This window comes from Electrophorus electricus, chromosome 2 (genome assembly GCF_013358815.1).
Source record: "Electrophorus electricus isolate fEleEle1 chromosome 2, fEleEle1.pri, whole genome shotgun sequence".
NCBI lineage: Eukaryota > Metazoa > Chordata > Actinopteri > Gymnotiformes > Gymnotidae > Electrophorus > Electrophorus electricus.
In genome coordinates, this window is record NC_049536.1 from 11,397,195 (window position 1) to 11,423,019 (window position 25,825).

At 43.2% G+C, this 25,825-nt stretch overlaps 1 protein-coding gene across 1 annotated transcript; it reads right to left on the reverse strand.

Annotated features, from left to right (window-relative positions):
• Positions 1-5,952: 5,952 nt before the first annotated feature.
• nuak1b (NUAK family, SNF1-like kinase, 1b) lies at positions 5,953-25,465 on the reverse strand. Its single transcript, XM_027000251.2, has 7 exons — positions 24,249-25,465; positions 17,687-17,807; positions 14,379-14,530; positions 12,755-12,820; positions 12,445-12,564; positions 10,659-10,791; positions 5,953-10,362 (listed from the first exon to the last, which is right to left on the reverse strand). Exons 1-7 carry the CDS (start codon positions 24,525-24,527, stop codon positions 9,317-9,319), a joined length of 1,917 nt encoding a protein of 638 aa, XP_026856052.2. The 5' UTR covers positions 24,528-25,465; the 3' UTR covers positions 5,953-9,316.
• Positions 25,466-25,825: the final 360 nt, after the last annotated feature.

Consider the following 25,825-nt stretch of genomic DNA (forward strand, 5'->3'; position numbering starts at 1 on the left):
AGTTAGAATGTTTACAAAGAAGCACTTTTATGCAGGCAATGGTAATTGAATTCTCACCATTTCTCTAATTAGCAATCCCAGTTTAGCTTCTTTCTCCTCTTCTCTCTCTCTCTCTCTCTCTCTCTCTCTCTCTCTCAAACACTCCTTCTAGCCAGTCTTCCTCTAGTTCTAGTCCACACTCTCCCTGGGACCCTCTTTCATTTTTTTGTGTCCCTCCCCCTCCAAAACTCCAGACAGGTTTGGGAGAGGTTGCGTGCGATGGAGAGAGGGATAGTCTTTCATCAAGCCCGCACAAGTGAAGGGGGGGGGGGGCAGGCCACTAAAGCAGGGATCACTTTTCAAAGGGCTATCTTTTCATTTGTTTTTCTTCAACATTTCACTGCTGGTTAAGACCAAAAAAAATTCTGAGGGAGAACGAGAGGGGAGGAAAGAAGCAGATGGCCATCACTCATAAAGGGCAGTTTTCCAGGGGCATCTCCTCTTTGATTGTGGGAGAGTTGTTCTTTCTGGCATAGCAGCTAAGGAAGATAGTATCTCCACCAGAGAAGTATTTATGTACACTGGCTCTTACCTTCCCTGAACTTAAGTGAAGGTTCATCTGAAGTCACTAGCTGATTGCATTTGCTGAAACTACCTCTTTAAAAAGGCTCTGCTTCTCTTCTCATTCTATTGGCCATTAAGTTGATGAGAAGTCTATGACTGAGACCCCCACTTAAAGCAAATCTAAGACTACATAGTTTATCTCTGGTAGATAATGCCTTCTAAAGGCTACATGTACATGTATCAAATGTGTCAGTCCTGGCCAAGAAGCAATGTATGCAATGAAAAAAATCGGGGGCGGGGGGGGGTTAGATGATGGAAATCAAGAGGCGGTGGTTGGTTGGTCAGAATTAGTTTCCTGTCAACTTTTAACTTTATTACTATGTCAAAGAATATAGGCAATGTTTACGAAGGGTCCTCAATACCATGAGCAGGAAGCCATACATACACTGCAGGTGAGGTAGGGCTATAAGGAACTGCACTGTATTTTAGCTTCATGGGAAGGTGTCACTTGGAGGGATAAGAAGGTCTTTAGCCTGTGGGAGATAACTTCACTCCTTGACACTTCATCATCTCCAGCTCCAAGGTGTTTTATATGACGGCTGGGCTACACTGGACCCACTTCCAGAAGTCAAGGCTCATAAAAACGCTTTACTGGTGACAGGTATGGACCACCATGAAACATGATGGTTTGAAGCCTCAGCGTAGTTAGATCCAGTAGCCATAACATACATTTATACTTTCTTTTGCCTTCACATTAAGTCCCCATCTGTTGATCACCTTCCTTCATCCTGACGTACAGTTACCAGTGTGCTTTTGTCTATAATTTTTAAGGAGGTCAATTAAAGTGATGAAGGGTTTTTATTTACTTTCTGCTTTGACAAAAAGGACCTGTGAGAAAATGTGTTTTGTCATTTCTAAGGTATGTTATTTGATTTTGATTGCTTCTCCAAATGGGAAATGATGTGAAGTTGTTGGTAAAGTAGATTCAGACCATTTGACTTGAAAATGTGGGCTATTTAAAAAGCTGCTTAAAGAGGGATCTAACAAATTTGGCTGTGTGATGGAATCACCAGTGCTGGTTTTGTGCATGACGTTTCTTCAGTTTATAGTGGGCAGGGTTCTCTTCTGGTCTAAAGTTTTCCCATTGCCCATAAGCCTGGTGAAGAAAGACTTAACTAGTGCCTAGATATGCCAGCTCTATCCATGTCTGCCTGTAAACCTAATGCATGTAAAATCCATTAAATTAACAACTATACCTTTCTTGCACTACTCTCCCATGAATAAAGTCCTTGAAAACCACTGTTAAATTAGCCTCAGTTCAAATGTTTTTCCCCATTCAGACTGTGACATTTAACTTCATTTGAACGAGGCTGAGTCTAGGCCCATCCTAGGAAAAGGTGAATGGAAAGCAGGAATGGGGAAGGGAGAAGAGAATCTTTAATCACAGAATCAGTGCCCTACAAAAACATAGAATCAGACACAACTTGAGAGGGGAGGAATGCAGCTCAGCTGGGAGATGCATTCAGACCGTCACGCTGTGTTCGAAGTCAGAGCGTGGAGAGGCGGGACTTAAACAAAAACCAAATTGAAGGATGAGTAAAAAACAGCATCAATTCAGCCCAGTTACTGGGAACTGCTCCACATCTGTGAAATTTGACAATGATTCTCTCTCTCTCTCTCTCTCTCTCTCTCTTTCTCTTTCTCTCACACACACTCTCTCTCTTTCCCTCTGTCTTTCCTTTTCTCTCTCTGTTTTTCCTTCATGCCTGCACAAAATATTTACTTTTTCAGGCTTTTGATGTCACATCCACACAATGAGGCAGATTCAGAACTCCTTCAGAATTGTGCTCCTTCTCAGCCATAGGGTCATTCTGCAGCTGACGAGATTTTACGTTTTCACAGCAACATTATTCATTTTCTACCACCATCAGAGTTTATTAATTAGTTATTTTTGTGGAGTCCTCAGGAATGTCCATTTGCTTCATGCTCAGTGTCCAGTGTCTGAAACTGTGATTTACATATCATGTATAATATAAATATCAAGAAATTGATTTTGAAATGGAATTTAATATTTAAATATAAAACATGCAATTTGATATTTTTTCATGAACTGCAGCCTAGATATAATTTGTATACATGTGCATACATGCAGATTTATCATATTTCATAAAAATTTGAAGCACTGAATATAAATCAACACACAAACTTTTTGGTGTGAGAACTGAATATGTTGTTAATGCTGATCAGGGTGATATTACTCCTTAGAGCATCAGGTACACACCAGCACAAACACACCATGACAAACATGGATAAATACCTAAAGCCATGCAAATCACTGTCCCAAAAACATTAGCATGTACAATGAACTACACTTTGGAAATTCCTGAGAACTTGAAGGAAGAGAAGAGGCTCACATATTCACAAGAGCAGCACTGGTGTAGCTGGCCAAAACACACAGAAGAGAGGAGAATGGGGAACGTAGGTTAACCACAACACCCAACAGCCCAATGCAAACTAAATGGTCTGGAGGGGAGATTCTTTTAACAGTTGTTCATTCGAAGGCAGGTTTGAGACTCAATTTGTGTGCAGATCCTGTTTTCACTATTGCTTTTGCCTCATTCAAACTCATTCTACCTGTGCTGAGATTAGCTTTATATTTATTAACTTTATTGAACATATAACCCACAAACAGTACCATATAGAAGAAAGCCACCACAAAACCCTAGTATATTTGCCTTATATAAAAATGGACTAACACCTAGGTATAAACAAATGAGATCTTTAAAAGCTTCTTGTCACCACAAAAATCTTGATGTGTAAAAATATTTTCAGCTGAATTCCATATTTTGAAATACATAAAAGATTACATTCAAATATGGAAAAGCCATGCATGCAAAGCTACTGTAGTCTTATCTGACTTACTTACTACAACACACAGAGAGACATACAGAGAGGCAGATACAGGGAGAGAGCAAGAAAAAAGAGAGGAGGTTGCTCTCATGAACAGCAGGAGACAACGTTTTCTCTAAACATTTTACTCTAAACATTTCTTTGAAGCTTTTGGGCAGATCCGGGAAAAGGGTGAGATTACCACAGATTATTTTCTTTAAGTGGACCACACGCACTAACAGAATACTCATCAAACAAATCCACACATACACATATAACAGGAATATACAAAAAGGACATTCATGAAATGCACGCAATACACATCTACTAATGAAATCAAAGCCCAAGTGTCTGTGCACACATGCACTCAGATAAAGTTGCAACTACACACATGCAGGCTGTACTGCAGTGTAAACTGAAAAAACAGACACATCTGCACTTTCTCTTTTCCTCCTCTCCCTCCCTGGGTTAAGTCTCTCCCTCCCTGGCCTCTGTGGTGGTTTGAGAAGGAGCCAGACATTCCTGACAGGATTGCCGCCCAGACATCCAACAGCAGCCAGTCAGCAACAAATTCCAGAATAGCAGGCTAAAAATAGAGTGGAAGAGAGAGAGAGAGCAGTAAAGAAATAAAGGAAGATGGAAAGAAAGCATGGAGAGAAGACTGAGAGAAACGAGGAGCGAGCAAAGAGCTTTGATTTCAGTCACCATATACAATGTTATCACAACGCAGTTTGATTTGGCTTGTGCTAAAACAGTCAATCAGCTTTCTCAGACATTCAATGTGCATACACAAACACACACACATACAAAGTCACATTCTCACACCAATCCTAGACTGTCCCAGTGTTTATTTATCCAGCACTAGGTAGCCCACTCAGCTTTCGTCCCTGGCCTGAACGCCTCAGTGTGAAACATCCTGGCTGCTGCCATTTACAGCCTCACAGTGAGAGTCTCAGGCCAGCCTGTTCACACATTCAGCTGCCTAAAAGCTCTCTGTCGAGCTCTCCCTGATGCTATCTCCTCCGAACCACCACCTTTGGCTCCTCTCTACAGCCCTTTCCTGCACCCTCATCATGTCTGGTCGTGGCTGGGAAATGTTCTTCTTCAGAACCCCAACCGGCGATGTCCTGCCCATGACTGCTACAGGCTCACTCTCCGGGGCCGTGGCAGTCATTCTCCATTTTCCTCATGCTGCTGCTCTTTTTTTGCCTGATGAAATTTGAGGCTTTGTTTGATGTCTCGCTCAAAGCTGAAGGAAGTCACCACTGATGCACTGTGGAGAACGAGGGGGGTGGCCTGATCATGAACCCTGCTGTCCATGTTTAACGGGTTAGCAGAATCAGTGCTGTACCAGATCAGGTTAGTGCTTGGGCAGTTTGGGATTCAGCTGCCACCTTTTTATTTGAAACCTTGGCAGGGAGCTAGGTTATAACTTCAAGCCAGTTTAACTTCAGCTCAGTACCATTTCAGTGGGGGAAGAAAACAAGTAAAATGCCCATAATCTTTCCTTTGAGTAGTTTTTCAGGGACTATGACTGACTGAGAATGTCTATCTGACCCTGCGCTGCACGATCGACAGCGCGGCTGCAATTCTCTTGTCCCGCAGTTTATTGCTGCACTCCTATGACCCACATTTGCAAGAGGCCATTTAGTTCCAGTTTCATTTCCACATCTTTGCTAGTGAGAGGTTTGTGGCACACAATAAATTTTATCTTACATCAGCATGCGTGAATGTAGTCTCTTTAGCTACAGTTAGAAGGTCATTATGTTGTTTAGGGATCAGTTTGGCTAAGGTACAGCATCCAGGCCTGCTGGACTTACTCTGTCTCAAACTCGGCGTCTCCCTGCTCGTGCTACATGAGCCAGGAGTGTTCTCCTGCTCCTCTGCTGCGGCATCCATGCCAGAGGCCCGGCCAGCCACCGCCTACTCCTCCTCTTCCTACTCCTCCTCCCGCTGATGTAAATGTGGATTGAATTAGTGTCAGCCCAGGCCGTCACCTCCCTCTCCCAGCTGACCCCTCCTGCCAGTAGTTGCCCGATTGCTTTTCCTTTCTTCTCTTCTACATGTCACTTATGGCCTCTCCTCACTCTGGCTCTTCGCAGACTTTAGCGCATTGTCTCCCACTGGTAATTGTATGACTTTTCCTTTCTGCGTTTTATGTTTTCTTTTAATTTGGGCTGTTGTGGCAGAAACAGAGTCCCGTTGAATATGTGACCTGACACTGAAGGCTTTCTCTTTAAAAGTTTGTTTCCCTTTAAAACTCTTAAGTTTCCTTTAAAAGTTTAAGAAGTTTAAAAACAAAAAAGGTTCATATCTCATTCATATTTCTTCTCTGCTGAAATATGCACAAATAATCCAGTAATTCTTTCATAACTCATTGCTGAAGTTCTTTGCTATCTTAATTCACTCTAAAGATAACAAGTTTATTGGTGACTGAAATAGCCGTTTGAAGATAAAACTGTTTGAAGGAAAAAGCATTTGTTATTATGCAAACTGAAAATAATGCCCAGACACAAAAGCTGCTTTGAAATGATCCATTTATTGAACTGGTTTTACAGTGGCTTGGTTCTGCCATCCTGAAGGGATGCTGACCACTTTGGGCTTTCTGCCTTCCCAGCTAAACACAAGCATCAGCAGCACCTCTTACTTTCAACCAAAGCCTGTAGAACACAATAACACAACTGCAGCCCGTGCTCACTCGCTCACACTCTCTCTGGCTTTCCATGTCAACATGACTCTGTTCATATCTAAACACACATGCTCTTACGCAGTCTTAGACAAGGCATGGAGTGGCATTATATCAAGCAAAATGGCTTCACTACCAATAAATAGAGTATAAAAACAACTGTTATAATAATCATTATCAAAAAAATTAAACATGATTCTAAAAGATAGCAAAGGCACTGAAACAAACCACCTTGGCAGTCCAGGTTTTCAAATCAATAGTAAAAAAAAAAAAAAAAAAAAAAAAAAAAAGATTATTGTGGCTTTAGCCAACAACAGTAATGGATTGTAACAAAAATAATACTTAAATAACATAATACTATCTTTTTTTATTGTCAATAACAATATCCAGTCAAGTTTTCCTATAAGTAGACTTTCTGCTAACTAACAGATATGCACCAGTTAATTCCAGTTTGGCAGAAAGCATGTTTGCAGCTCTTCAGTTAACATGTAGCCTGGCGATCAGCTTTTGGAGTCCCGCTCTGCAGCAGTTCTGCAGCAGTGCAGACACCAATAAACCCCTGCTGAATCTCAGTGCGGGGTGAGGCCATTTTAAGTTATTTCTGAAGCTCTTTGGACTATACCAGGTGTGGAAACCCAACTACTGTGCTTTGTGAGAGCTGTTGAACCTGGTCTGCTGTCTACGTGAGAATTTTGTTAGCTCAGAGCACCTCAATCTGGCTATTAAATGCCAGACCTCTCTACTATCAGGGGAACACCTTATCCCCTTCAGACAACAGTAGGAGCAGAGCATCTGGCCATCAGATAATGAATCCTAATCTAGGGCTAATGTTCTCCTGTCATAGTAAACTTAATTACTGTACATGAACAATGAGGAGATGGTCTTAGATCAGCACTGGTGTTCTGAGAAGCCTCAAACAGTTTAGTCCAAGTCAGATCAGTGATTACCACATCCACGTTTCTGCCGTAAAATTAAAAATAAAATGATAAAAAGAATCAATATTTTGGAGAATCAAAAACTGAAGCGTATTAAAACAAAATACTAACATAGTATAATTTTTTCACTGTGAATCCAGTTGACAATATGATGCAATATAAAAATGCAATACATTACGATACACAAAGGGTGTCTCATTTTATCTTAGTACCCAGGACCTCTGTGGCACAAACTGCCTTCTTATGTCCCACAGATGTCAGCCAGTTTTTTGTTTTGGTGTTTGGGAAATTAATTTAACATGTGCACTCACTACAATTTCGGTGGACATTAATCTCTTGTAGCTGTCCTCTTGTAACCTATATCATAGATGATGATTTGGCTTTGCTGGGGGCGATAAGCAAAATGGAGAGTCCACCAAACTCGATGCACACGGTCACATTCTCAAGAATCTTTCCTTTCATCACATCATAAAACATTCCACATGCTTCCTAAATCTTAACCTACTTTGTCAAACCTTCAAATCATCTTTCATAATGTACACCTCAGTAAAACACTGCCACCTCCATTTCCAAAAAATCTTTTGTAAAACCCACATCTTGGAAACGGCACAGGGTATTTTATTCCTACATACCACTATTAACACGCATCTCTAAATCTCGCTATCTGCCCTATGTCCACACACACACCTTCTTCAACAAATTCTATGTGACTTCAGTAAAACATCAACACTAAAACATACAAATACCAATCACTACAAATGAATTAAAGCAAAGTCTGTTTACATCTGAACCAAAGACAAACAATCCACAGCAAAAAAATCTCTAGAATTTGCTGGATTACCACTGTTTTGAAACAAATATGTTTAGTTGTGTTTTAACCTCCAAGAGGCAAGTGCTCCAAACATACCCTCATGGTCAGAGACATATAGAGAGTTGGTGACTAAATACTGGTCAATCAGCAATTTTACAGCACTGGAGCTAAACAAGGAGGGGACTTCAGCTTTCCAAGAAAAACAGTGGAATTATCAAAAGTCTATTTTAGCCTGTTACATTCCTGTGAACTGAGAGTGTGTCTGAATGCTACTTTGCGTAAAAGCCCTGCTAAGATAACGTTGTCTAGAGAACTTAAACAACAATTCAGTTCAATCAAGAAAGCACGCAGGCACAAACTCAGGCAGGGGAACAAGAGCCAGCAGGTTTGAATTTGAGGACAAGCCCTAGACCAGGATGAACCAAGGTCATGAGGTAAAGTGGTCAGAGGGGGTCAGGAGCATCTCTTTCATCTTGTTGTAGGACCAGCACCTGCCATCTAATTGTCAACCATTATTAAGTTGAATATGAAAAAGAATATATATATCAACAAACATCAGTGGCTGAGGGAAACTTTAGAAAGACCAAACAGGTGATGAGGCAGCTGGCACATATGCCTATAGAAAAGGCTTTGCACTCTGAGGTCCTGGGTCTTTCAACATTCAGTACAAAACAGAATAGCACATCTGGTGATGGCTCCACATGGTAGTTCTCTCCACTTTAAGGAAAAGACATACATAATTTCATATGAATTACAAGGCACTTCATATATATTCCCATACATATGATTCTAGATATAAGACCTGCAAGAATTTGTCATGATAAATAAGAGGCCTCATGTCTTGTGTATGCAGTTGTAATGATTGCTAATAACTAATCAAACAGCATAATAATTATATATGTCAGTTCCATTTGATTTAAAGGAGAGATTGAGTTTTCTACTCTTCCAGTACAGCCAGACCACACCAGTTCTGTATCACTAACTCTATGCAAAATATTAATAAATAAATGACACTGACAGTTCTTTTGGAGCAAGACCCTGGTTTTCTCTTTTTACAGGAAGGAAAGATCACAACATGTGCTCAATGTGAGTTTTAAGGTGCTTTTGTAAACTCATCTTGGCTCTTTGCTTTGTTTGGGAGCCTTCCACTGCCTGATGTCTGTGTGTGATTCGCCTTTTTAATATGTAAACATCTGAACTCAGCACTGGTCTTTATGAGTGATGAAGGCAGGCGGAATACCAGAGTGAACACAAGCCACAACACTAACAATCATTAGCAGTGGTGTGGTGTGAGTGTGTTTGGTAGTGTATAACCCCCAATCACTTCGGCCTCCCTTTCAGATTATCCCAGCATCACACTGGTCGTCAGAGATGCACAAATCCAACACATCCATGCATACTCCCCTCTCACTCTTTTTCCTCTCTCTGTCTGCCTGCCCCCCCTCTCTCTGTCTATGACAGGTTGCTGCTGATGTCCAGGGCTTGCTGGTACACCTGAGTCATGTCATCCAGGTCTCCCAGCAGAGAGAAACTGCTGTTGTCCCCAGGCGAGCCCTTTACCCCGCGCCCAAACTTGCCCCCGTGCAGGGGTGGAGCAGCCCGGAGCCCTTTGAAGTTAGCCAGCTGGAGCAGGTTCTCAGCAGACACGCAGCCTCGGATGTTGGGCCGGGCGGTGACAGGCGGCCAGTCCACCCCACTGAAGGAGCTGTTTGCCAGAACACTGCTGTCTTCACCCACAATGCTGGATGGACGGCTTTGGCTGCGGGACAGACCCGAGTCGCCGGGAGGTGGCTCCCCCAGGACCCCCATAGACGGCATCGCACTGTAGGTGGAGTACTTGCCATTGCGCTTCAGGATGCCCTTTCTGCCCATGGCACGTTTTGGTGGGGAGCCAGCGACAAGGGGTGCAACGCTGCCACCTAGCAGGTCGGAGGACTCACTGCGCTCGGGGGAGGAGTAGTACCCTGATTCCCGTTGCTGGTTATTCTTCAGGATGCCCTTCTTAGGCAGAACAGGCACCATCTTAGCCAGGGAGCCCCCTGAGAGTGTGGGCTCCCCTTCTTTTTGGGTGGCCACCGCTGCCGATGGGCTCTCCGCTTCCCCCATCGCAGGCAGCAGCTCAATGTCCTCCAGACTTGGTGAATACTGCTCTTCCGATGGCCGTGTCTTCAGGATCCCTTTCGGCCTCTTCAAGCCCAGGCTGTCATCACCATTACAGTGTGGCATGCCCCCATCATTCTCTTTCTTGCTCTTCTTGGGCCGCTGGCGAATAAGCAGGAGGGGCTCTGGCCGGGCACCTTTGCCCGCCCGCGGTTCCGTCCGACTCTGCCAGTCAAGGAGGCGAGCCAGCATGGGGGAGCCAGCATCTCGTTGGCTCTCGCAGTCACACACACTGCTCTTCCAGCCCCAGTTCACCCACCAGTGGTTGGCGATGTCCTCCACTGTGGCCCGTCGTTCAGGGTTCACCATCAGCATCCAGCGAATCAGGCCGCGGGCATCTGAAGAGGTACGTGGTCATGCACACTTCAGAATATTTATCACATCTAATACATTCATTTAGCATTTATATTAATCCTACACATAATCAGAATAACATACAAGGGAACTTGGACAAAAGCAATACCATAAATATGAAACCATAAATATGTCACATGACTTCTTACAACAAAATGCTTTCAACCCTTTAACTCAGAAATCAAATACCTTGGACTTGCTTTGTATCTGTGTAATCACACCTTTATTTACAGCTAGGCTGTAGAAGCATCAAAAGGTTAATCAAAGAATGGCCCTGCACCTGATGACTGGGTGGGTTCTCTGTATTCGCCGTTGCTGATTTGGCGGATGAGGTTCTTGTGGTCTCCCCCGTCGAAGGGCATGGTACCATAGACCAGCGTGTAGAGCAGCACTCCCAAGGCCCAGCTGTCCACCTGCAAGGGCAAGATAAGACAGGCATCTGCTGACTCCCCACCATGATCTGTGTGGCCAACCGTACAACAGAGTCCACATTCCACACGGCTGAAGAGAGACACACTCAGAGATAAGATGAGTGCACCGGGGGAGAGGGCTACTCTGGCCATGAAGGCATGCATGACATGGACAACCTGAAGCTACCTCCCTCCGTACGGGGCTACTGGGTGGTGTATCAATCTCCATACTGTGTTGAGCTTTGTGGCTTTTGGCATGGCAGTGTATGTAAAATAACACTCTTGTCTTGCTGTGACAACCAGACAGTGTACAGTAATTGCATGCACTGCACACTGCACTGTCATTTCGTGCACCACACAGATAAGCAGCACTAATGCTATCAGCCATTTCCTCACACTTTAGGGACCTCCTCTTATGCAACCTCTTTTCTCACCACACACAGAGGGTAAAACAGGCTAAGGGAAGCAGCTCCAGGTCATCCTGAAGCCCCCTCTGCTCAAAGAGCAGGAAAAGTTATTGCTCTCTGGAAGGCACAGTCCCATGGTTGGGACACACCACCTCTGGGATGGCTTGTCTTGACCTGCATGAGTGTCGGACTACAGGAAATCAGATAGCAAGCCCTGACTGATTAGACTTCCTCACAAATTGTTTTGCTCAAGGCCTTCCTCTCATCACTCAGAGAATGAAGAGATTCTGATCATGACAAGGTGACATAGCCATTGTGTGCTATTTATTCCTTTTACTGGCTGTAATTTGTGGCTTTTCCCATAAAAGTACTGTAATTTTGATTACAATCTCCAAGTTGCTGTATTTTTTTTGTTCCCGTAGGAAAATTGCAGCAAATGAAAACAAATTGAAAACCGCTGCTTTGGGTCTTAAAATATGAACTGCACTTGTTACAGAACATTCGACTGCTGCATTTTGGAAATGTTTAACAATTTCTTTGTAAACAGGGTGGAAAGCATGCTTTCCACAAAGCTACCTACCAGAAAGAGAAAGAGAAGTACTCGTTTATATTCCTCTCATCTGTGGAACTCATCTGGATACTTTTTAAAAGATGTATCCAGCCAACAGCGAGCATAACAACTTCAAAGGCCAAGACTATGCTCCTGAAACATCTCCAAGCATGAGTGCTTTTTCAAATCAGTGTTAGCTGTTAGCATGTGAGGGTTCTCATCATCATGAGGGCAAACCAGTCACGTCACCTCCGTGTGAACCGCTACAAACGCTACAATGTACAATTCCAGGCCATCCATGGAAGTGAAAGGGAAAGAGGAGAGTGGCCAAACAGGATTGGAACAGCTTATCCTAGACAAATATTGGCTGTGTGGGCTGCTTTATATCTGGGGCTTGATCCTATTAAATCCTATTTAATCCTATTAAAAAGCAACCTAATTCTCTACTGAGACTCTCTGTATGTTTCATCACCCAGTAACCCAAAGGAAGAGCCTGGAGATCAGGGATTTACCACCCTAGGATCATCAGACTCAAACTGCATGACACCCACATTCTTTAAGAAGACCATAAGCTAGAAATGACTTTCTCACATCATTTCTTAAACCACTAAGTGACTCAAAATGTCTGGTAATTCCAGCGTTACAGTATTATTATGGCTGAACAATGCATCTACCAGTCTGTAAAAGACGATGACCTACCTCAGGACCACGATAAGGTCTTCCATTAACGATCTCTGGAGATGCATAAAGTGGACTGCCACAGAAAGTCTGGAGGAGCTTGTCTTTATGGTACAGGTTGGACAGCCCAAAATCAGCTATCTGCTCAGATATAAAAAATATTGGATAAAACATTCATTTGAGCTTTTTATCACAGCAGAGAAACCTTCAAACTGCCTTCATACAGAAGATTTACATGTACATTTAAGATAAAAGCTAATTCTATAGGAACAAACATAGATGGATAATTAAGAATTCAGAATTAATGAATAAATTAATTAATGAACTTCACCTTTATATTACAGTTCTCGTCCAGTAGCACATTTTCCAGTTTCAGATCTCTGTGCACCACACCATTCTGGGTGAGAAAAAAACAGCCATTAGCCATGTTAGGATTTGGCTTGTTCATCTACACTTTATTGTCCAAACATAATGGCTGTCATCTATAAGGGCATTCTGCCCTAGTCATGTTACAGTGCCCTGCTTCAGAGTATTTTGGCAGAAGCATATGTTAACAGCTGGGATCACACCTATGAAATGCAACTTCAACAGCAAGTTTTTAACGCACTTACACACCACTACCCTTTGAGGAGTCCTGTGCATGAGCCACAGGCATAGATAATGAAACAACTATTTGATGTTCTAACAACTAAAGCATGCAGCTAAATAAATACTATAACCTCCATAGACAGAGCCATGCTATTATACCAAGTGATGTCATAGGCAACATATTGAGATCAACCAACTAACATCTGCGCCATAAACCCACATCTGTAATTACCAACCAGTGAGTTATGTTCTCACACCGGCTCTGGATTAAAACCTGACTGTGTCATTAGTGTTTCCTTTAAAGCGGCAATTGACATGCGGCGTGCGGGCCCAGGAGCACAGCCGTTAGAGATTAGCATCACGGGTTCTGTGACAGTGGAGTTCGTTAGTGATGTGGCGGTGCGTGGTGCACTACAGCTTGGGTGCTACAGCTTTAGAAGGGGAACACATGTTCAGCATGTTTCTGATGTGAGCAGATGGTCTGGAAGGCAGCTTCTGAACATGCTGCTTCCTGTGTCATCTCCGACTCCGCCCTTGAGCATGCACTCGCCCACTACTCATGCCCGGAGTGGTGATGACTCAGTCACACCCCCCTTAACCAGAGGTCATCAAAGGGCTTCCCCAGCCAAGGATGTAACATCACTCGCCCTCTCAGCTGCAGGGAAGATGTCAGCAGGCAGGCCCACCCAGGGCGTTGTCTGTCTGGGACCTGGGTCGGAACCAAACGCAGCAGGCCTGTGGATTGCTGGTAGTGACGCTGTCTTGTGTGTAGCCCCTGCCTGGTGCAGAGGGGGGTGAGTGCTGGCCTGCAGACGCATCAACAATGACAATCCGGACAGATAGAGAAAAGGGATAGATCCCCCATGACTGCTTACGTGCAGAGTGTACAGTACGTGTGGCCTGATCAGCTCGTTCTCTGTCTTTGGGGAACCCACCAAATGAGGCAGGAGGAGTGCTCTACTTAAAGTTAAGCTGGAAAGATAAATGCGAGAATCGAGTCGCAAAGCTGTTTCCCATCAGGTTGTCATTCGGAGATTCCTCCTGAATGCGAGGAGGCCAAATACAACATGCTCGCTGAGCCGACATATTCTGTGTGCGCATCACTGGGTTTTATTAAATATTCACACATGCTGCCATGAATGAAATCCTGAGAACACAAAAGAGGCCACAAGGTGGCTGGAGAGCTAAAGTAAGACACAGAAGAAGCAGGCATGTCCAGAGAGAAGAGCAAGGTTAAGATAGGAGGCCGACACATTGAAAGGAGGCTGGTGCAGAGGTGGGTGCAGGCAGAGAAGGCGGGTATAGAGAGAGGAGGCTGGCACAAGGAGAAGAGGAGGGTGCAGAGAGAGGACAGTACGGTACTATACTTTGTGGCAGTAGTGCACAGCAGAGACAATCTGTCTGAAGAAGTGTCGTGTCTCTCTCTCCGTCAGACGCCGACGCTCGCTGATGTAGTCATACAGCTCCCCCTTACTGGCGTATTCCATCACGATCACAATCTTATCCTTATTCTCAAATACTGAAACACAAAATACACACAGGGTAGTTTAGTGAAAACAGCCCACAAACCATTAACTTCTTTTGGCTCAAAAAACACTGTAAATCTCTAACATACTTGCTTTGTAGTTCTTCCACCATGTCATGTTATAATGGTATATGGTGCATAGTATCTGATACATGTGCAGATATAGCCACAAAGGCAACAATGTTCAATGGAAGTCCTCCAGTCAAAAATAAAAGCCTTCCCATTTTCCCAAGTTTCAGTGAGGCTAAATCAACAACGAAAAATATTAGAGGCCTCACGGACATTGAAAAATATAGAGAAAGTAAATATTTTTGACGGGGCAACTCACAGAGTTCACACAGTCATGACATAAACCACCAGAAAGCATGAAAAGGCAGAGATGGAGTTGTGGTTTAAGAACAAAACACACAGAAAAATTACAGTGAAACGCTGTGACTTCAGCAGCACAAAAATATGCCCAATGCCCATTTAAGGAACACCAGAGGGCGGCTCCCATCCAGGAAGAGGGGCACATCTCTTACGCTCCACTAAAGCCCACGTCAAACCCCTACACCCAGCCTCCCCCATCCATCCGCCCGCCTGTGGCCTTCCACTGCAGCAGCAGGAGGGTGGAGCACTGGAGCCTGCTGGGGAAATGCAGGAGGAAGAGAGCGAGGAAGAGCAGAGTGCAGGGAGGGCAGCAGGAACATGATGGCACTGTTCCCATCGCAGGACATCCCGCTCTTCTCACAGGGTTGCAGAATATAGCGGGCAGCTGAGAGGTTCAACAGCACCAACGTAAGACGCACTTCGCACCGTGACGAGCCAGTCACACGTCAAAGCCAAAGCATCATTGACATTTACAAACTTGGAATTCTCCACTTGCTACCAGTTTCGTCATTCACTAAACCCCTTCGGTGGCTGACACTTAAACTTCAGGCGGCTATTCTCCCATTATACATGCAGAAGATTAATGATATTAAACACAACTAAATTTTCTTGGATTTCTATAAAAGTTGAGATCAGTGGTTGAGCTGTGTGTTAGACATATCAGACATTGATCTCAATGGTCGATAAACTTGGACACACAGTTCTCCCCGTTTTATGAGCCACAGAGGCTGATGCTGTTGCCTGCAAGCCAAAAGCATGCATCATGTTTATCTATTAAAGTTCAGGGTGTGTTGCTGGAGCTGTATGGAACCACTGGAGCTTGGCGACAAGGGACAGAGCAGAGAAGCTCCAGCCCTAGAGAATCCACACACTGCAGCCTATCTAGAGATTCAAGGTCCCTTCAGAAGCATTGTAAAGTCCCTCTGAAGCACCCCCCAGTGTTTGGTGATGCTCTGGGTCTGTGACACTGCTGACATGACTCCAAGCCTATATCCCTGCTTCTCTCTCCTCTGCAGGGGATAATTAGCCAGATTACATAACCTGCGCTTGTGGCAGGAAACCAATGGCTCCATTCGCATGTCTCAGGGCCCACTTGTCCTGCAGTTCTCCATACAATGCCACAATTACTGCTCATTGTCCATGTGCCACTCAGCCCTTTCAGACTGCACAATGCCTACACCCAGCTCAGCCCCCTGCTGGAGGGCTAGATTTAGCACTACAGGTGTGTGAGCCAAAAACAAGCAGCCTCTGGGTTCAACTAAGTGCTACAAGTGCTGCAGTCAATCTTTAACTCTAGTTTCCCAACGAGACAGGAATGGGAAAGAGACTGCTTGAGCAACTCTGCCGGTGATACAGTGAAAATGAGGTCTTTCTCGAAATTATGCCCTTGAGTGACATATGCGGGTGTGCACCATTTGGGTAGGACCAGATTTAGAGGGAAATCCTCAGTCATAAGCACATCTGGTTCAGCTTTGCCTCCAATATGCACTTAATGGGTGACATGGGTGTTGCCGGATATACAGTTCTGTGTCTATACATTTCCGGTGCTATTTTGGTAGGAGGCCAACCCACAACAGTAAACACATTTTAACAAGGTACACCAGAAACCACACAGGCTTCCAGCTCTCACCCCTGAGAAAAATGAGAACAGAACTGTTGCAGGCAAGGCAATGCCTCACTCTAGCAGTCTGACTCCAGGGGCTCGTTTGGGGTCTTTTCTCCTCATCATGGTCCCAGACGCTCCGAGCCGAGTCGACCACAACATAGCCTGAGATCCAATGCTGCAAGGCAGCATATATAGCTCCTCTACAAAAGCACCCCCCCCCCCCCCTCAATAAACACAGACCACGTGCAGATCCTGCAAAGAAAACAGCCCCGTCAGATAACTAGGTGTGTGCCAGGCCTGACGTGGCAAAGAAGCTCCCACAAAGGGAGCAACCGGGGCAACAGAGGCCTACGGGGGCAGGCAAAACGCCACTGGAAATCAGCCATATGGACTTCAGACCATGGCTCGTGCTCCTCACATGCAGAATGAGCTAAGGGAAGAGAGGTGCTGCCCATTAATCACAGTCACTCCTCTGTTCATTTCTGACACCCAGACTGACCCATTTGGCTCAAACAGGCGCACATTAATGCACTGTAAAAAAGAAACAGTACTGTATGGAGCTTTATCAATTCATTACCAGTGGAAAGGGGGTTATTATTTATTCATTGGAGCATGATGATTAATTCAATGCCAAGTTACAGACTTTTAGTGCATTAGAGTGAGCTGGTGAGCCGGCGAGTCCTCTCTCCCAGAGCTGGGTCTGCTTTCCAGCTGCTCTGACAGAAACCAGCCACAGATGTCTGGCTTTATGATCAATAGGATGGAGAGGAAAAAGAAGAGACCCCTTAGATGTGTGGAAAGTTGCCACAGACACCCCATACCAACAGACAGATCTGCCTCTAAACACATAAATACATACACACACATTTGCATACAATCACTACCACATATGCACTTCCAAAAGTACACACAGACAGATGATAAACAACACCCAGAGCTATTGTTCAGATATAACAATGACATTTTCACTGTGAAACAACTAGTTCATAAACAGATAAAAATCTTCTTCAAGTAATGACAAAATAAGTTAGTACATTTATGAGACAACTTAAATAATGGAGTAAACTGGAATGGAGATGTATGTAGAAAATTGTGCTGGAGGTCTGACTCTGATATTTGAACAATGAAAAAATTATGGCTGGATAGATGGATGTAAGACAGACAGAAAGACAAACCTTCATATATAGAAATGATGTGGGGGTGGCGGAGGGAGGACATGATCTCTATCTCTCGACGGATGTGCACCATATCCTGCTCATCCTTGATCTTTTCCTTCCTGATCGACTTAATAGCAACCTGAAGGAAAGAAACAGAGGAACAGCTTCAGCACATCACTTAGTAACCAGGTCCCATAAAAGCTCCAGTCCTGTTATAATAGGTCTTAAATTCAAACTTAAAAACATATATTTCCATTTCTATCTGATTACAATTATTTGTAAAATCAAATGTAAGCATTGAATGAATTTAATTGTTACAGTTAAGAAAACAGTTCAGCACATTTTGCTGTGATGTACTACATGAAATAAAGCTTTCTTGGCCCATTAGATTTTCAGACCACCTTGTCAGACCTTAACTGAAAGTCTGAGACCAAAGAATGGGCCTGATGGTGAAGGTGTATGGTTTGAACAAGGCCATTCTACATGCTCAGCATGGCATTTCCAGGCCTTCTGTTTGAAAATGAAGGTGCACTGGTTGGGGAAGAGCACTGTCTGCACGGGCCTCAGTAATGGGTGCTTCTATCGCTGTACGCTGTTGTGAATGCCTTCTCATTGAAACGTAGGACTCAAGACACATTCAGCAATAATGGAAGGATCAAGTTGCAGTGTAGAGAACAGATACCATATGTTCTAGTGTCTAGGGAACATATATATTCTCCCCAAGTCCACATGTTCAATTAGAGATTTCCTGAATGATCTAGTGTTAGCATAAGTATATAATGATCAAAATAAATGTGGATGGCACATTGCTCAAGTGGTCTCGCAGTTACTGTTAATAGCCTGTATTTCCGAGAGGGAAAATGGCTTCTGCTCCTCTAACATTTAAAAAAATATTCTCATCAGTTTTAACACTTCACTGAGGAGCATGACATATTTCTTAGTAAATAGTACATTGGAGTACATCACAGTGGTTTTGTCTGTTCCTTAATTACATAATGTCTTATATATCTTAATTACATAATATCTTACATATCTTAATTACATAATAGGGGTGCACCTAGCCTCTGTAGGGTAATCAGTGTGGAGGGCCTCGTGTTGCTGGTCTCTCTCCCAGCATGCCTGTGAGAACAGGCTCAGGAAAGCATCCAAAGGCTGAGCATGATCAGTGCTTCTTCTGTTTACATTCCGAGGAGCACACATGTATGAATGGGGAGGTGTCCCTACACCAGTACACTCAATCCAAGATAGAGGATAATATCACAAAGACATCCCCAGGCCCACCTATGTCAATTTCAGCAGCAGGCATGAGGTTCCAAGGTTGTGCAGTTTCTAGATGTGTTGTCCATCTTTTTGTTAATTTCAGATTAATGGAGACAGGAGAAAACATGTTGACTGATTGGTGATGTCATACAGAGAAAAAGGAAGTGCCTGCAGGGATTTCCTGTCTGTGTCACACTCCCACCTATTTGCATGGCCACTTTAGGGTTGACGGAACAGTGTGAAGTGGAATGAAAAATGATCATAGACAACGAGGATATCCTAGGTGAGGTTAGCAAGAACATTTGTTTTATTATGTTTGAGAACTCTGTTTCTAGGCTGTTACTTTCCAATCCATATAGCAAAATTAAAAACATGTAGTGACACTACAAAAGTGACTGAACGGTACCATTTATTTTAAACTCAAATACTTTGAAACTCTTCATTGTATAGGCTTATGTTTGTGAGGGAACAAAGGAAACTTTACAATTCACGTCTTTATTTTTGTTACAAGCATTTTCTTAAAAAACTAATAAACTTGTCTAAACTACTACACTACCTATATTGAACTATTTAGATTAACTATGTTGATGTGAATTTGCAGAAGAGCAACTCTGACTGACAAAGCCACACATTGGCTATGGCACAAAAATGCTGCAAGCTTTTAAAAATTGCTGTGTCTCGTTCCTGTGAATGATATAGCCATTCATTTACCTTTAATAAGCACTCATCATGCCTTGTTTGATTCAATAGTTAATGTCCACATCTATATTTATGAATACCTCCTCTTCAGTCTCTACAAACTCACCAAATCCTAACTTGGAATCTTATATAGAAATGCAAAACCTCACAGAGGTTGAAAATCTTTGCTTTAACTGCATACAATATAACAGTAAGCAACTTATACTGTTATAATGATAGTATAAGTCCTGCCTATCCTTCTTCACTGCAACTCTGTCCATGAATCATCTCTTCTACTGTAATGATAGGATGGGAAGACAGACAACTGTAGTCTCTGCCAAAGGAGGCGCCCAGCGCACCCAAACCCTGCTTTTCTCTGAGAAACGAAAACCACATGTTAGACAGAGCAGAAGGTAAATTATCCAGCACATCCCTATAAGGAAACCAAACCGGAATGGCTCAGATCTTGATTATGTGGAATAAAAAGGTATAAATAAACACATAAATGGGGCCCGATTGCTGCACGCTCAGATGAAATCCTGCAATATCTTTAGGTCTTTATTGGTAAGCCACGGCAAACTGTTTTCCATTACCTCATGAAGTTTATCAGCAGCTCAGGTATGTGCCTCCTGCCAGCCTCACAATAAGAGTGCAGGAATGTGATGGCTTCACAGGTGCTCGTACAGCAGCACCAACCCTCTCCAAAAATTGTCACGTAGTGTTTTATTGTAATGGAGCTGTAGCCTTCATTCCAGCCTTTTCTAGTGAAAGACCTGGATCGGACACACTTGCACTGTGTAACATATTACACTTGAGTCATCTTGGCTCCTACCTCCATAGCCCAGGCAACGGCACCCAGGAACACTTGAAAAACAAGAACACTTGAAGAATAAGAGTTATACATTTCTCCCCTCCTCTAACTAGAAGATTTATTAGCAAAAATGTGTTTGGTCCTTTCCGAGGTATATAGTTTCCACCCACTGAAAGCAATTTTAACTTGTATATCAACAGTCCTAACATTCAAAAAGGAAAATGAAAAATGTTATGCCTACAGCAGTTCAAACAGCCCCCAAAAAGAATCATTTCTCAAAACATCCGGACACGACTCTAATGGACAACAGACAGAGACCAGTGCTTTTCCTTCATGCAGGACCAAAGTCTAGCCAACTAATGTAAATCCACCACCTAGCAATCCAAACCTTATGTCTGCCATTCCAAGCCATTGTTGAAATCCCACAATACCAAGTGCTTCTGCTGTTGATCAGAACATGACTGCACGCACATGTGTGTATGCCTCTGTTTATGTGTTTGCATGTAATGTGATTCTGTATTTTTTACAGCTAGTTAGCCCATTCTGACAGACCCTAGCTGCTAGGCTTGTTAGACGTTTATTTGTTGATTGTCTGAAGGCTGTTTTATATTTTCTAGTTGTTATAATACTTATAATAAAGACTTTGATCAAGGATGCTGGTCATAAATCAGCTCTAATGGGAATGTAGGCTTTATTGCCCTGCTTTCTTTCGTCTTGGGTCCTCCACAGGATATTAGTTTTTCCATTATATTTTCATTTCCTGTTTAAGATGACCTTTCATGGATCACTTTCTGCCTTCAGTCATGCTGTCACCACGATCTTTTCTCTTTGCCTCTTACACAGCCAATCATCCTCTGCATACCAATAAAGGCGCAGATAGACCGAAGAAGCTCTGCAGACTTACGTGAATGTGCACCTCATCAAATAATCTACCCACTCCACATTCAGACTCGTATCTGTCTATTAATAAACCAAAGGAGACACTACATCGACATTCCATTGCCCCAAATAAATGCATTTTAACACATACACATGTATACATGTGGGAACATATTTGTGAAGCTTTGGAAAGGTACATACTAATACCACAAACTCATGCACGTACACATATGCAAATGTGCGCACTCTCTCACACTCAGTATGTCTTCCAGAATCTTCTTTATGACCCACTTTCTGCAGTTGCCATTAAGGTTAGAGAAGTAGCGATGGTAAAGTAATATGGTGAAAAGAGATTACATAACTGTCTCCTTATTATTTTTGTGACCCCTTGGTATCAAAGTGTTCCTTAAATGAGGGATTAAGGACATAATGGTACCAATCCCAGCTAAAGTCCTGCACACACTCACAACAGCATAATCTGCACTTCAGATGGACTGTGCTAAAGAGAGCAGGCAGATGAAAGTTCAGCATGGTGTATGACTAAATTGAGCTCTCTACACATAAAGTGATTCTGCAAGCGGCACACCCTTACACAGCCATATTTACAGCCATATTCACCATATTCACTGCATTTCTGTTGCACTGATAAGTGATCCAATTAGCTGCTGAAGTCATATGGTTCTATGGGCAGAGTTCCCCAAATGCTATGTAGCTGTAAAAACATTGTACCATATAAAGGCTTTGAGGTGCTTTCCCAAAACCATTACGCTTATTTACCTGTACATTAAGCAACTATTTTATAAGTAGAGAACAATTAATTAATTTTGGGGGAAACGTGAGCCAGTGTAGGATATGCAGGGATTTTATACCCATATTCCCATGGTTGAAAGTTCTACAGCATGGTGAAGTGGAATTTTATTGATGACCAGCAGCTCTAGGGTGCTCCACCCAAGCAGGATTCAACCCAGTACCCTGCAAGCACTCAACAGTGAAGAGCCATCAAGGCCTGAGTGCCTGCCACCCTGTGGGCTGGAGCCATAGTCTGTTGGATGCCTGAACCCACTGCCAGGCTAAGGGTCTTTAAGGAAACGTCTGTCCCTGAGAGAGATAAGACAGGAATGCAGAACTGTGAGTAACCACTGCAGAACAAATAACTCCTAGTCTGGACAGCAGCACTCACAATGACACATACACATAGTAACTATGCACACCCTCTTCTTTTTGTTTTGGTTACTCAGGCAACAGTACGATGGAACAGCTAATTTCTGACCAAAAGTAACATTGGATGTAAGAATCACAATGTGCATGTAGTTGTACACATCTTTATGCATGTAACTTTACACATGTAATTAATTGCTACAGCATGCATTTGTTCAGTACTCACCCATAAGACACGCAGAAGGCCTTGGATACAATTATGTGTTTACATACATCTCTAGTTTATTTTTAGTTTCATTATCAAAGTCACACTCCCATTCAGCAGCTGGTGGGGAGATGGACAAAAACTTGGTCCTGGAACTGGACCAAAAAACACACCCTAGCCTCTCTCTCTCTCTCTCTGTCTGTGTGTGTGTGTGTGTGTGTGTGTGTGTGTGTGTGTGTGTGTTTGTCTGGGTGAGTGTTAAGCAAACACTGCTGTGTGCCAGATACACTGGGCATACAGTAATTTTAAATGAACAGAGGGCTACACTACTTACAAAACTATAACAGTGCAAAGGTCCCCTAGTGGATATGCTGTTGCTGTAGTGTCATAACATGCCATATCAATTATTCATGTTGTCAGGGAAACTCATGTATTTCATGGTCTCTTAACTACATACACTCTCCTGCAGGGAAAGAATAGACTTTCATTAATAGACAATGAAGTTTATACTAAGAGATGTGTGTAGACTATATATGCTATGTGTGTAGACTATATATGCTGTGTGTGTGTGTGTGTGTGTGTGTGTGTGTGTGTGTGTGTGTGTGTGTAAAGTTTGACCTCCTCTCTGTGCTTAAGGATAAGCCAACAAACAGAACTGCCATATACCACTCATAACGACCAAACCATGGGTGAAAGCTGCTCCACTTAACAGGAATTAGCGAAGAACTGAAGTACTCGCCAGGCACTCCTCACCCAAGGAAAGATCTCCCAGTGCAGCCAAGCAGTCCTGCTGTTTCCAGGTCCGATTTTGCAACATGTGGAAAGGCTCCATATAAGGACTGGCTGGGGGTCAGATGCCTGACAACTGTGATAAAGGTCATCAAAATAACCAAGCTAGACCTAAGCATGTTCTCCTGGAATCTCTTTACTGATCAGATGACCAAACAGCTCCTGCGCTTACAAATGTCGACGTTGTGTCAACACAGATGGTACACTGTGCTTGACCCATCAAAAATACAAGCACATATCAAAAACACCAGTACTCAAAATTTTATTTTTGGGTTAGTAATGCAAGTCAGATGGACTTTTATAACTGATTTTAAACCATGTGGTAATGACTTTTTTTTTAATGTATGGTCTTTCTTTGTATGTTCGTCAGTCTCATGGCACTTCGCATTGGCTTCACAACCCGCTAGCAAACAGGGAAAAAAGCGTTTTTCATGTGCTCACTGCAAGAGTAGAGCAGAGTCATTGGCCTTTCCAATGATGCGTTTCACTGGGGCCATTAAAAACGCATCAATCCCATCAATACGGGATTCAGAACAGCTGCCCTCGCCCTGTCTTCAGACGCGCCGTAACCCTGGAGACACAGACCGCGCGTGCTGACAAGAGTCCTCTGGCCTCCAACGCGCTCAGCGCGAGAGAATTCCCATGAGGGAAAAAAAACTCACTCGAGCCAAGCACAACACATTACTCTACCAGCCACCGCTCTTAAGCTGACTGTATGCACATTTATTCGGCCAACATCTTATTTCTACTGAGACAGTTTATTTATGTGCTTAAAAATAAAGCAGGGAATCCTTACTTACCTCTCTACCAGAGTGTCTCTCGATGGCCTTCTTGACTTTGCCATACGTCCCTCTTCCCAGTGTCTCCAGTAGCTCGTAGCGATGTTTCAGATTGTGTTTGTGGTGATGCTTCTTTACGCCGGAACTACGTTTGCCTTCACCTATGCCCTCCGCGACTGAGGAGACGGTGGGCGATGAAGGGGAGATCGGCTGATCACCTCTAGGCTTCCCCGCTGAGGACTGAACACCTTCAGCCTCTGAATGGGTTTGCCTTTGAGGCGATGCACATGCAATATCCATGTTTAGGGGAGGATATCAGTTACAATTCTCCCACTTGGTTAAATGTTTGTAACGACCTAGTTTTTAAATATTGATAATATGTTATAGTACTAATAGGCCTATTATAGTATATTAATTAATAAATAAATTACACTGAAACGTTTACTTATGTTAACATATAAACTTTATGATTGTCAATAATGACACGCTATCAAGTGATCTCTTGCTTTACTCATTTTTTTAAATCAGCTGTCAATGCAATCTACCTATAGCCGGCTACGGTATGCTATCTAAAAATTCTATTCACTAGGCTAAAAAAGGCTAAAAACGAACAATGTTGACTAATGGTAAAAAATGAATGTGGCCATTATGCGTATAAACTGGCATACAACGTATATGTTACAAGCCATATTTAAATGTAGCTATTTATTATAAAATCAGATTCTAACGAGATGCTGCGAGTAAGGACGCTGCTGCGTCCAGTTTCTCGTTTTCTAGCCTAATGTTATTTGCGCTCTGGTAGGCTGTAGTTTGGCACATACAGAAACGTTACAGAATATGAGAACACGTTAGACTAATAATTTCAGCATAAACTAGCCAGTTTTCTCTTTCGTTTGCCGTATTCGACCATGGCCTCCCCGTATTTCTTTGTTACAGTGGGCGGTGCGCAGCCTGCAATCTATCGCTAAAAATCACAAAACCGAAGCAAAAATCCTTAACCGTCATTGCTTCCTGAGAAAGCAGCGACGAAGCCGGCGTTCTGGATGTAGATGACCCTCATTTTGTCCACAGCCTCGGTGCAACCTCACTCAACGGGGTACTGGCAAAGGTGTGAGCGATCCATGCCCAAATCGATGTCAGACTCGTGTTGCTATCAGTTTGAAATAGCTGCGCCGTTTTGAATATTGCCATGTTCTTTCCGACTCCCCTTCTCGCGTGGCCAGGTCGTCTCCGTTTCTCTCTAGTCTTCTCCTATCTACTGAGAAGGGTATAAAGAAGGCGAGATGGTCGAAGCGGAGGCGGAGTTATCGCTCATGTGTTTTTGGTCGACGCCGGCCCTCTGTTTTGGGGCTTTCCCCTCTGACACGCTCAATTGTGGAACATAAGGTTTAAAGCGCAAATGAATAAATGTTAGTCAGCAAACCACCGAGTTAATTAAAAAGTATCTATTAATTGTGGAGACAGAGTTGCCACACTGAAATAAAATATTACAAATCTGATATGGAAAAACTAAAATGCTTTTGCATATCACTCCCAAACAGGAATTTTGGAATGAAATAGTCTGCTTTAAAATAAACTGACACAAAGCGTTTTCCTGT